Source organism: Arachis hypogaea, chromosome 9, assembly GCF_003086295.3.
Source record: "Arachis hypogaea cultivar Tifrunner chromosome 9, arahy.Tifrunner.gnm2.J5K5, whole genome shotgun sequence".
NCBI lineage: Eukaryota > Viridiplantae > Streptophyta > Magnoliopsida > Fabales > Fabaceae > Arachis > Arachis hypogaea.
Window position 1 is genome coordinate 114098011 of NC_092044.1, and position 13076 is coordinate 114111086.

Here is a 13076-nt window from a genome sequence, read left to right on the forward strand (position 1 = left end):
GTGTAACCATGAGGAAGACCGTAAGGAGGCCAACCAGCGATTAATGGAGGTTGATATGGTGGCACAGGACCACGTGGACGAATATTACGTCCCACATTTCCAGTTTGAACAGTCGTAACTGCAATACTTTCAGTTCCGATTGCAGCCTCTGATCATGAAGACACGTCGACCTGTTGCACAGATACTGGTATGCTTTCATTAGTGGATGAACCACCATTCACAATCGATATTTCATCAGCCATGTGAATGATTTTTTCACTCCATAATCGCATACACTAAATAACACTGGAAAAAATTATTTCACACACTTCGATTTAAAAATTGTCCCACCGGGCGTGCCAATTTGTTTTGTTGATTTTTAGCAAATCGATGGTGGTTCGATATCTAGTGGTTTAGGAGCGAAACCTACTCCTCTGTGCGAGTACTAGTTTTCTAAAAGTGCATCAAAGTGTTCTTCGATTAGACAAGTGTTGAAAATAAAATAAAGAAAATTTGCAAATTGATAAACGAAATATAAAAATTAAAATTTTCAAAGAGTAAATGTACGGAAAGTAGAAAGACTTGCATTGAGATTTAAAATGCTGAAAAATAAATTGAACAATAAGAATAGAAAATACTGTGAATAATAAAATTACTTGAAATGTGAAATTTACAGAAAAGTAAATTAAAAGAAATGAAGAAGATGGAAGGAACCCTACAAAAGAGTTACTCGATAATCGCTGGGGTGTGAGTGTGCTCGAGTGTTTTTCTGAATAAAAGTTCCAACCCTTATTCACTAATGTTTCCTAGTATTTATAATATATCTAACGTAACTGACAATTAATTACAATCAATTGCAAAATTAAAGCTTTGAATGTAATTACTCTTGGTAACCATTTTTCGCCGCTTGATTGTAATTGTTTCCCATGATTTTCTCACGTGATGAAAGTCATTAACTGCTCCACTATCATGACTCTTCGACTCACTTATCGAATATCTCATTCGATTTACTTATCTCGAATCTCTTATTCGATTAGATTTATCCAATTCCAAAGTCAATCGAAATCCCAAATTGCACCAGTCACTTACAACTTTACGCATACGCGTACATCTTCTCGAGAAACTGCCTTTGACTTGTTCCAAATCAATTTACTCTTTATCGCATTTTTCGATCAACAATTTGTTTATAAATATATGTATTATTTAAATATTTTTAATATGTATTTTATATTTTATATAGATAATTGATTTTTTTACATGTACATAATATAATTATTTTTCTTCTGATAAAATACATTTTTGTCCCTAATATTTATGATTTTTTTTTAAAAATATTTATAACATTTAATTTTATTCAACTTTGTCCTAAGGTGTTCAATTTTGTAAACTATTCTTTGACTTTAATTCTATCTAAAACAATAAGGGCAAAACTGGAATTCTTTAGAGATAATTTTGACACAAATAAAAAATATTAAAAATAAAATTAAATAAGTAAAAAACATTAAGAACATAATTAAATGTTAAGAGTATTTTTTTAATTTTTTACACTATCATATAATCTAGTAGGTTAAGAATTAATTCATGATAAATTGTTGTAAAAATTTAAACTCTTGACACTTATTTAATTGGACGAATAGACTAACAATTTTACTAATCAAATTAATTACGTTAGGATATTTCTAAAAAGAATGGCAAACTTTAAAAAAAAATTATTTTATTAATTTTCATAATTTCACCAAATTTTTAATTAAATTCTTATATTTTTTAATACATTATTTTTAATTATAATTAAGTCTTTCTTAAGTTAAAAATAATTAGAAATCCCTTTCTTTGCAGTCTCTATGGAGACCAAAAAAGTTATGATTTCCAGTTGCCGGTTGACCCGAGTCCATCAAATAATAAAAAACGGGTAAATCCAACTCGATCCTACACAAGCAGAACGAAAGTCGCTTTTCGCCAAATTTGAATTCGGAGAAGCGCCAACACCAAACCCACCCCCAACACATCTCCGCCGTCCATCCAAATCTGAAACGAATTTCTCTCTCTCTTCTCTCTCGCTTGTCTCTGGATGGATGAACGAAGATCGAAGAAATGAAATGGAGGGTGAAGTGTGAAGTGTGTGAAATTGAATTGTGAATTGCGAAGGAGGAAGGAAGGTTTGAAGAATGTCGGCGAAGGAGAAGCAAGTGGCGCAGATCTTCGAGAGGAAGAGGTGGATAATCGAGCAGGCTCGTCAGCAGTACCTTGCGTGGGAGCACCACCTTTACCCCAACCTCATCCTCCACGGAATTCCCCCTCCTCCCTGGCTTTCCAACTACTCACTTCCCAAAGGTGCCTATCACTCCTTCTTCGTGCACTTGCCATTTATCTTGCTATTCTAGATTTTACTCTGTTTCCCTTTTAGCGCACCTTGTGTTTGTTTAAATGTTTTGTTGTTAAGTTCTGAACTCGTTTAGTGGATTCACTTAGTTCTAATAAGTGATATGCTGTTACAAACTGCAATTTGCTGTCCTCAATGGTAGTTCCCTCTCCTTAAAACTATAGATGTTCCCACTTACTTCACTTAGTAGGTTAACTTCGTTTTTTATTTTAAAACACAACTTCTCTCAGTTCTCACTTAGCTAATTTTCTTTTAGGAATTTTGTTCCTGATTTATTAGATTTTTTCCCCCTTGCAGATTTGGACAAGGATGATCTTGTCTCTGAAGTTCTATTTTCTCAGCCACCGTTTGGGGTTCCTTTCTCTAGTCATCGTTACAGTCTATATAGCAATCTCGGTGTTGTATCAGAGGCTGCTCTGTATCAGAGTGGTTCACAGAATGAAGTCCATGCTCCGAGGGAAGACTATAACAAAGGAGACAGGCTTTCAAATTTGCTAGATTGCTCTGTCAACAATGATGGATGTGCCTCAAGTGGTCCTGCCGAACTGGATTCTTGTGCGATATCTCCTCAGAATCAAATGGAACCAAGAGTTTCAGATAGTTACCTTGACCCAGCTTTGTCACTGGCAAAGTTACAAAGATCTAAATCAAGGCAGAGGGCTCTCGAGCTACGTACCAGTGCTCAACCACCCAAACGCAGGTCAGAAGATGATAACAATGCTAGCATCTGTGCTGGGACAGTTACAGGTTCTGGATTTCCAAGAGTACAGGCAGATGGTAGTGAGGAGCCAGAATTGATCAAGGATTTTAATTCCAACATCCAAGGTTGTTCCACCAAAGAAGTAAGAAGTTACCGTCAGACTCAAACAAGTGACAAGCATAATTTCTCTCGTCGAATAACAAGATCTACGAGCATAGCTCAGAAATCTAACTCTTTCAATGTTGCTAACTCTTCGATTATGAAGGCAGATGGTGCACCTAATAAATTGGGTGAGCCATTGGAGCTAGTTGACCAACCTTTATTTACAAATGAAAGATGTGAAGCTAAGGAAATAATCGAACAAGAGCATCAAATGAAGGAAGCTAGAAGCAGTGCTTATCATACAACAAAATCCAGAAGTTCCAGACAGTCAAGATACAATAGTGAAATCATGAAGATTGACAGCACCATAGACAGAGGCAAAGGACTCGAAGTTCATGGTTTGATGCAGTCATTAGCTCCCGTTGAGTTAACCAATTTAAGCAAATCGTCTGATCACAACAATGGAGGTAGGACAAATATAGTCGAAGATGGCAATTTTTGCAATAATAAAGAAAGCCAAAGTTGTGCTAGGATAGATTCACTTAGAAATTCCACTTCATCACCCTCTGATGACCTTTTGATGACTGGTTGTCAGGGCAATTCTATTAATAAGTCAGTGCAATCATTTCAACCTTTAGTTTCACAGCATTCACAAGATTGTGCAGTGTCTGTTGTTGGTGCCTTGTGTAGTCAAAAGGATCCTGACTTTTGTGTTGTAAAATCAAAAGAAAGTTTGAGCAGAAGTGGTAGTGGAATGGTAAACCTAACCACAGATTCAAAGTCACAGAATCACATTGAAGATATATCAAAGCCTCTTAGCTCAAACTTTTGTAACCAAATTGGCAACTGCTCTGAGTTTGCTGGTGAGAAGTCTCAGAATCAACAGCTTCCTGAACTAGATGCTAGAAGGTTGTCTTCTAGTGACAAGGATTCTGTTTCCAATGCAGAAATGATCATGAATCCTGCAGAGAAAGAGAATATTGAATCTGCTTCTGGAAATACAACAGATGTGACTACTTTTGCAGCTGAAGGATTTTCAAGACCTGTGGGTGCTTCCAATTTAGATGGTGGGTCTTTACTTGTCAAGTCCCTATACTGTGAAACAGCTGTGGCTGGGAAAATTTTGGATGGCCAAGAAATTGTACCATCTGGTGCCATTCCCAATGGAGATATCAAGGACAGATCAAATGCAACTTTTGTCAAAGTTTATGCTGATTTGGATGGCTTAGTTGGAAAAGATCCTTCTTGTTTAGGCACTAGAGTCACTGTTGTTAGCCCTGGGGCTGGGATGGATGTTTCGGTCTTGGGGGTGCCTTCTGGTACTGTTATGTTGCCCAAGCAACTTAAATTTGATCATGTAGAAGAGTCAAGTATGAAAGGAATTTCTAGTCCTGATACTGAAGAAGGACAGAAGGATATGTCACCAGAAGAACCTCAGAATTTGTTGGAACCAGTGAATGAGCTTGATGACAAAATTTCTCCTGGTTGCCAAGTTAACTGTAAATCTTTGGAGAAGATGCATGTGCTGGAAACAGAGGAAACTCTGATCAGAGAAGGGCCTCAGATGGAATACTGTGCAAGCCACTTTGAGGAGGCAGATGTAGCTAGGAAAGCAAAGAATGTTGTGTCACCAAAGAAAAAGTTAACTGTAGTTCAGCAGGAATCCTGCATCCTTACTTCTTCCTTGATGAATTCTTCAAGTCCTTTGAAAGTTGCCTGTCAAAATTCATCAGGAAATTTGTCAAAGGAAGTTAAGGCATCAAAATCTGGTTCTGTAAGAAGTAAACTGGAATTTGATGAAAGTGATGTTGAGTTGGGTGATTCTTTTTCTGCAGTTGATACTGGAGATATTCTGCATAAATACACAGATGAAACAGTTTCAAACTTTACAGTTGGGATGTCATCTCCTGCTCTTATAGACCAAGTGATTGTTGAGGCCCCAAACAACATTTCCTTAAGCAAAAAAGTTGACTTATTGAGGCAGAAACGGCTCAGCGATGGAAAGAATACTATTTCAACTGAGCTCCAGATTTTTAAATCTTCCGAAGAGAGTTATGATGTGAATCATTTGTGCTCTCAGCATAAAAGAAGAAAGATGGAAATTGAAGGAGTGGAGTTTCTACCTTCCTCTTCAAAGTTTCTTGAAAAGCCACTTAATTCTATTGACCAAAAGTCTGTAGGTAGAGACCTGAGTACTGAAGAAGATAATCCTGAAGCTCTCCAAGATCAGCATTTGACATTTGATCAGGAGGATGGTACAGGACGTCCATATGTTTGTAACAGCCTATCAGAAGAGTTGCAATGTACCCAGCCCTGTGAAACAATGGAAGGGTCCTCAGTTAAAGTGAGCATAGCAGAGGTAAATATTATTTCTGTTTTACAATCTGAAAAGATTATATTGATTGTCTAAGTTGATACCACTGAATATTCCATGTCATTTTTATGTACAATCAGAGTAATGAACGTGTCATACAGTGGGGAGACTGGAGAGATTAGTTACTTAAAAATCCCAGATTCACAAAATATACAATACATGCACACCGGAATAGCAGATTAGCCTTGGTTACTAATTAAAAAAAAAAACATTAGTTATATAGAATGATACAAATCTTATGACGTAATAATAGATCATATAGAATAACCGTTCATGTATATTTCTGTTTTATTACATCTTTCTTAATCAACTCTATTTCAATGGTTTTCCGTTGGGCAGAAACTTCTTTTTGATGGAAGGCACAGAAGCACAGAGAAACTTATTTTGGAAGATAAGAGGGATGATTCATGGCATCCTCCGTTAAATGGTGGACAGGAAAGTGCCCAACGTCTAACCTGTGTTGAAGATGGCACCTCGGAAGGAAGAATTTATCTGGAAGGAAATGCTAGGTTCTCAAATGTTTATTCTGTTTCTCCAGCGATCGAATGCGCGGATTTGATTGACGCAGATGTTACTGTACCAGAGTTTGATGGGTTCATTATGCCGACCGATAATATACAGCCATGTACTACTGGAGATCAGATAGAATTCGAGAAAATGAATCCACTGAGCAACTCGGTAGATTATTCATCCCTTGGTAAATCCAGATTCATGCATTCTCCATTTTGTTATTCTTCAACTCCTTGTAAGCTAGATACTATACTAGGCCTTTGTCGGTCTTTACCTAATGGCCTTTTGGAGGGGATGAATTTGAGGACTTCTCTTGCTCAAAACGATGAGAGTTCAAGGGCCTTCTCTGATTGCCTACCAAATAGTAAGGTTCAATACTCACCTTCAGTTCAAACTTTTTGGGATAAAATTAATTCCTATGGAAGTTCAGGGAAGCGCCAGAGTTTGAAACTGGAGCTTCCTTGCATTAGTGAAGAAAATGAAAATGTTGATGAGATTGCTGATACATCCCAAAAGGGCATTGGTTCAGAAGGAATGACTAGCTCAATTACACTGGAACCACTTGCTGATATTATGGATGGAGCAAAACCTTCTGCATCAGCTTTACAAGATGATATGTTAACCGCGGGAAGTATAGATTTTGTGGGCTCACAAGTGAATGTCAGTGGTACTCATAATAAGGCAAGAAAGAAGCAAGATAGCAATAGGAAAAGATTCACGGGTAAGGGGAAGGAGAACCAGAGTGTTTCTCTTGGAGCAAATGGTGCCAAGAGAACTACAGAATCAGTTAGCAAGACCAATAGGCCGAAGTTATCTGGAAAAGATAGTTTGAAACAAGGTTCCACTTTCTCTATAGGGAAGACTTCCTACAACAATATTGTCTCCAACGTCACTTCCTTCATTCCATTAGTTCAACAAAAACAATCAGCAGCAGTTGCTACAGGTAACCCTTTAAAAAAAACATTGCCTACACTTAAAGTGAAGTTATTTTCCTGTCACAAAACATTACCCGCTTCCAGATTGAAATTCATCATACAGGCTTAGGATTACCCATGAATATTGTTCCTTTCGTGATTTATGAAAATTTAGTTTTGCAATAATTTTAAGCTGTGTGACCATGCAGGCAAAAGGGATGTCAAAGTCAAGGCCCTGGAGGCTGCTGAAGCTGCAAAACGTATGGCCCAAAAGAAAGAGAATGAACGCAAGATGAAGAAGGAGGCATTAAGAATTGAGCGGGAAAAATTAGAGCAACATAACCAAAGGCAGCAAGAGCTGCAGAAGAAAAAGAAGGAGGAAGAACGGAAGAAAAAGGAAGCAGAAATGGCAGCAAAGAAGAGACAGAGAGAAGAAGAAGGGAAAAAGGAAAAAGAAAGGAAAAGGAAGCGTGTTAATGATGCAAAGAAGCAACATCATGAGCAAGAGAAGATACACGCTAAGAAAGAAGATAAACAAGTACAAATCCGAGCAGCAGTAAGAGCCTTCTTCTAATAATTTAGTTCTTACTATTTAATTTGTCTGCCTTTTATTACTGGTAATGCTGATGCATGGGGTGTCTGGTCTAGGGTGAACAAATCCGAGAAAGCAAGAAACTTATGGATGAGAAAGAAAATCATCAGAAATTGCAAATGGACATCAGTGAGGGTAATTTGGAGCTTGTTTCTGAAAGTGAACCTTTGAATACCAGGAATTCGACAAATGATAAAATAAAAGAATGCTGTCCTGCATATTCTGAAGCTATGAATGGTGATAATAAAGAAAAGGTACTATTAAGGCTCACTTTATTATAAGCCATAATCAGCATTTGGATTTTGTGTTGCGAAACAGTCACCCTGACACAAATATATTTATAGGTGACGAGCAATTTTATCAAAGCATCTGAAGATGATGCCTTCATCAACGAACACCCATTTCAAGAGCAATCATATGATATCTCTCCTTATAAAGAATCAGATGATGAAGATGAAGATGAGGATGACAAACCAAATAATAAGTTTATTCCTTCATGGGCAAGGTTTGTGATTGTTCTTGTTTTTGGTCTTTACTCTTCAACAAACTTCATTGCATCCTCTGTAAATGACATGCCTCGGTTTGGAAACCATCGTGCACTTGATTACATGGGGGGCACATACAGAGTCGTAATTTAAACAGAGAAGGAAAATAATAAATCATATAAAAGGTTTAAATAGTGTGAAGTTGATACCAAGAATATATCGATTGCTTTAACTCAATATACCTATTCTCGAATCATTGCTGTAGCTATGTGAAATTTATGGATTAATGACAGAATTTCATACGAAGCTTTGGGAAATCTTACATTTACTGAATCTGATTGCATTCTGCAGTAAGCATCGCTTGTCTCTAGCTGCTTCTTCCCAGAAAATGGACCCGGAAACGATATTTCCCCAGCGAAGTTTTTGTAATATAGCAGAAGGTAACTCTTCAATTTTTTTCCATTATTTTTATTGAGTTTTTCCCCCTCAACTTTATAAATGTATTTTTATGGAGTATCACTGAGGGAAAATGGAAATTTCTGTTTTGTAGTACTCCTTCCACGGAGGTTTCAGTCGTATTAGCAATTTATTGAAAATGCAATCCAGATGTAGCGATTCTTCAACTCATAATTATGGATTTTGTTGAGGTATGCTATTTCTGGACGTTTACTAGTAGCATTGTATCTCATTTAAATCAATCGGCTAACTGAATATGGAAATTGATTCTCATGTGCGTGTGGCAGGGTTTCGAAGAGCTTCATTGAGCATAAAGTTGTAGCAGCTAATGATTTCTTCCATACCTTTTCATCTGTTGAGTAAAGATTAAAGATTGCCTACGGAAGATAGTACTTTTGTACAGTTTCATCGATCTGTATATATTAGTGAAATTTGTAACTTTTGCTCAGTTGCTGTCAGTAGCAACAATTTTTTAGCATAAAAATGCTAATATTTGATAATTAAAATGTGCTTTAAGTAGAAATTGTATAACATTCTCGACACTTTTTTAAAAAAAAATTGATAAATTTACATTTAGAGTAAATTTATAATTTGCTATTATAGGAGATAATTAGAAATTAATAATTTTATTTGATTTTAAATATATTGAATTTAATACCATGGTCATTAAAAGAATAAAATATCTAGAAATTTATGGGTTTATACTTTATATTTGTCGCCATGAAAATTTTTAGTATGGGTATACAAGTGAGTCTAAATTGCAAAACAAGCACGAAAAGCATGTAATAGACATCGTGGGATAAAAGTAAATGAGGATGGGGGAGGTTCTTAGACATACAATATTTTAAAAAATTCGAAATACATAAAAGATTCAAACTATAAAGTGCTTTATGGATGACAGAAATACAGAAGACATTTAAAAAATTCAATTAGATTTCTAACATGAAACTTTTAAGATTATGACAATAATAAATGATAAATGATTTTAATTGCAAGAAGATTCATGATGAGATAAAAAAAAACGAATTGGTCTCATATCCTTTAATTCCACCAGATTTTGAAGACATTATTAGAAAAACTTACTTCAGCCAAGTTTTAAAAATAAGAGACTAACCCAAGTGAAAATGAAAAGTGTGAGAAAGTGTTATCTGAAGGAGAAAAAAAATCTTTTAGCAAAATCAAAAGATAAAAAAATTAAAACATATAATAAAAAAGGAGTGATGGTGGAAGAAAAAGGATCAAATCAGAAGTGTAGTACAAGAAAAAAGGATATAAAAGGGGGAAGAAGAGCAAAACAGAAATTCTAAGTACAAGTGAAGATGATGTGTTCGAAAGTGAAACTACTAAAATATGTATAATTAGGATCGCAATTTGATCTAATCTTGTAGCAATGACGAGACTACAGTAAATTACATTAGACAAAATATAGGTGAGGAAAATGATCTATCTTGTAGCAATGGCGAGACTATAGTAAATTACATTAGACAAAATATAGGTGAGGAAAATGAAATCGAAAATCTGAATATAACGATAAGGAACAAAAAAAAAAGAGAGAGCGACGTAACAATAGGAATTAGAAGAAAGAAGTTCAACAGGAGAGAAATATGATGAAAGTCTTGTACTGTCTTTCTTATGAAGTCATGTTGGTGTCTTCCGTAATATGTAGCCATATTTTATCTTTCTATCAGTGAATTGCAGAAATGTCAGACATTAATTTCGTTAGGATTTTTGTTTTTGTGTTGTTTATGATGTTGTGTCGGAGTATTTTTTTGTATTAATTTCTGTTATAGTTTTTTTGAGCGTGACTTCTTGTGATCTCTTGATTTGTAGTCCTGGAAGCACCAAGAGCTGACCTAATCTCCCTTTTGGAGTCGAGAGTTTTACAAACAGTCGGAAAAAAAAAAGACACTGAAAAAATTTCATTCAAGACCTTTAAATTTTAGAATTTTTTAATTTTAATATGGAGAGAGAGTTAGTGTATAACAGAATTATGAAGGTACATGGTGTTTCACCAGGGTATGAAGATTGCGCAAGACAAATCGGAACGTTGGATTGGAGGTACTGAAAACTCTGGGTCCGATTTGTGTATTGGCAGAAAACCCTGAATCCGATTTGTGTACGGAGAGAAAACCCTAAATCCGATTTCAGTATCTACGGAATTCTACTCCACACAAATCAGACGATAACCGTGTATATCTCCCCAATACTCCATAGCTATGTCAACCTCGTATAAAAAAAATTAGCCAAAATTTTACGCTACACATTTTATCCCGTGAATTTATGATTTTGCAAATGTACCCACCGAATTCTTAAATTTTCAGAATGCAATTTGCAGTCGTCGCTCTCCTGCTTTCTTCTTTCGTCGCAACAAGTTCCCTTTTTCTCCATCTCTTCAGCATCACTAACAAGACGATGCAATGCAGCAGAACCCCATAGCTAGGTTTCCTTCATTTTGCACAATCTCTTCAGCTTCTGAGGCAGTTAGAGAACCCATAACATGGTACTGGTGAAAGTGCTGAGAAGAATTATAATATAGTATTAATGATTGTTGGGAAGCTTCAATTTGATTTCTTTAGGTACCAATTTTGTGTGTAATACCTTGGATTCTACACATTGGTTCTGGTTCCTCATGAGTGAAGAAGTTCACCAAAACTCCCCACAAGAACAGCAGCCATCTTTAAAGTGGTGAAAGCGGTTTGTATCTCGAACAATGATCTCCCTACTAGTACACTTAGACACAAGTTTCATAAAATTGTGGCAATCGCCACAAATTCTTAGGTTTTTCATAATCCTTATTGGTATATCTATATCGCTAGGTAAAGACATCAATCCATAGGAAACAGCAAGTTTCTCACTGTGATGCTTCAAAAGCGTCTGTTTCCTGTTCTCATCTACATCATGCAGATCATGGTTGGTATCAACCTTGTAATTTAGCTTCTTTAACTCCTCTACCAAATTATCCAAATAATCATAAATCATATTCATTTGTGGATGGTTTCTTTCACCAACGGTGAATGAATGAACCTTGTTCTTTATTTCAATCCAGCTCGAACCCCTCTCCTTTCGAAGATCACTCTCTCTCAGAAGCTTCCTTGCTCTGGCAACTTCCTCCCACTTTTTATTTGTTGCATAGATGTTTGCTAGCAAGACATGGTTTCCGGCATTGCTAGGTTCCATTTCAAATAGATGCTTGGCTGCAATCTCAGCAAACTCAATATCGCCATAATTTCTACATGAGGCTAAGAGTGAACCCCACATAGAAGCAGTTGCTTCAAATGGCATTCTCTGAATCAAGTCATATGCGTTGTGAACCAATCCTGCACGACCAAGAATATCAATCATACACGAATAGTGAAGGGCATTGGGCGAAAGATTGTGCTCTCTGACCATGAGTTCAAAGTACTTCTCTCCTTCTTTATACAAACCCATATGGCTACATGCATTTAATACAGATACGTAAGAAACTTCATCAGGAAGTAACCCTCTCTGCTGCATTTTTTCGAATATGATCCGGGCCTCTAGTGCACAAGCATGTTTAGCAAACCCTGAAATCATGGCATTCCATAAAACCTTACTTCTCAGCTCCACTCCTTGAAACACAAGGGAAGCTTCCCTTATGCAGCCGCATTTAGCATACATGTCTATAAGGGAGGAGGCAACATATACGTTTGAACCAAATCCAGATTTCCATGAGATAGCATGCACTTGTTTTCCTTCAATCAAGGTTGCCATACCTGCACAAGCACAGATAGCAGAAGAAACCATAAATGGGTCCTTATCAAAACCGATAAGCTGAGCATTACGAAAAAGCAGCAAGGCTTCCTCAAATAAACCATTTTTAACATATCCTGCTAACATTGAACTCCACGTAACAGCATTAGTTTCAGGCATACTCTCAAACACTCGGCTTGCGTCTTCAATTGAAGAGCACTTGGCATAGACATCAACTAAAGCAGTTCCAACAAAACAATTTGAATCTATGGCAGCCTTAATTGAAAAAGCATGCAGTTGCATGCATTCGAGAGTGGCACAATTCAAGGCACATGCGCATACAACACTGGAAATGGTAAACTCATTGAAAGGGGTTCCGTCTCTTTGCATTTGAATAAAAAGCAAGAGAGGTTCTTGATTCTCTGCATTCTGGGTAAGTGCTCCAATAATTGTGTTCCACGAAACCAAGCTTCTCACCGGCATTTCATCGAACACTTGGCGAGCATCATCAACTAAACCACATTTGGAGTACATGTTAATGATCATATTTGAAGTTAAAACGTCGAATTCCAATCCAATACGAATAGCATAAGCATGGCATGCCCTTCCAGCCATGGATGATCTTATTTTAGCATATAACTGCACAAGATAGTGCAGATTTGAAACACGAGTAGCATCCTTATCCGCAGCCGCATGAAGAACTTGTTTCGATTCTAAGAAATCTGGTTTGGACTCGGCAAGAACTGTTAATTTCCTAAAATGGATGGCAGCATTGCCACAGAATCTCTGGCACCTTCTCACGGTTTTCATGTCATCATCAAAGAGAATACAACGAGAAATAACGATTGTTTATTTCTTCTCTTTTTTTTTGTC

At 36.5% G+C, this 13076-nt stretch overlaps 2 protein-coding genes across 2 annotated transcripts; one reads left to right on the top strand and one right to left on the bottom strand.

The window, feature by feature from the left end:
- The first annotated feature begins 1901 nt into the window (after window positions 1-1901).
- On the top strand, window positions 1902-9134 carry LOC112712133 (uncharacterized). Its single transcript, XM_072203558.1, has 9 exons — window positions 1902-2310; window positions 2657-5520; window positions 5875-6988; window positions 7169-7515; window positions 7608-7805; window positions 7896-8056; window positions 8388-8476; window positions 8587-8683; window positions 8780-9134. The coding sequence occupies exons 1-8, from the start codon at window positions 2145-2147 to the stop codon at window positions 8616-8618; spliced, it is 4971 nt and encodes a 1656-aa protein (XP_072059659.1). The 5' UTR covers window positions 1902-2144; the 3' UTR covers window positions 8619-8683; window positions 8780-9134.
- A 1255-nt stretch (window positions 9135-10389) lies between these two features.
- On the bottom strand, window positions 10390-13076 carry LOC112712134 (pentatricopeptide repeat-containing protein At5g04780, mitochondrial-like). The gene is made up of 2 exons (XM_025764935.3): window positions 11091-13076; window positions 10390-11007 (listed from the first exon to the last, which is right to left on the bottom strand). Exon 1 carries the CDS (start codon window positions 13011-13013, stop codon window positions 11136-11138), a length of 1878 nt encoding a protein of 625 aa, XP_025620720.1. The 5' UTR covers window positions 13014-13076; the 3' UTR covers window positions 10390-11007; window positions 11091-11135.

Excerpts from the sequence above, each read along its gene's own strand:
- LOC112712133 (XM_072203558.1), top strand. The coding sequence starts at position 2,145 with ATGTCGGCGAAGGAGAAGCAAGTGGCGCAGATCTTCGAGAGGAAGAGG. Across the intron at positions 2,311-2,656 it reads CAACTACTCACTTCCCAAAG|ATTTGGACAAGGATGATCTT; the intron begins GTGCCTATCACT and ends TCCCCCTTGCAG. Across the intron at positions 5,521-5,874 it reads TTAAAGTGAGCATAGCAGAG|AAACTTCTTTTTGATGGAAG; the intron begins GTAAATATTATT and ends TCCGTTGGGCAG.
- LOC112712134 (XM_025764935.3), bottom strand. The coding sequence starts at position 13,013 with ATGAAAACCGTGAGAAGGTGCCAGAGATTCTGTGGCAATGCTGCCATC.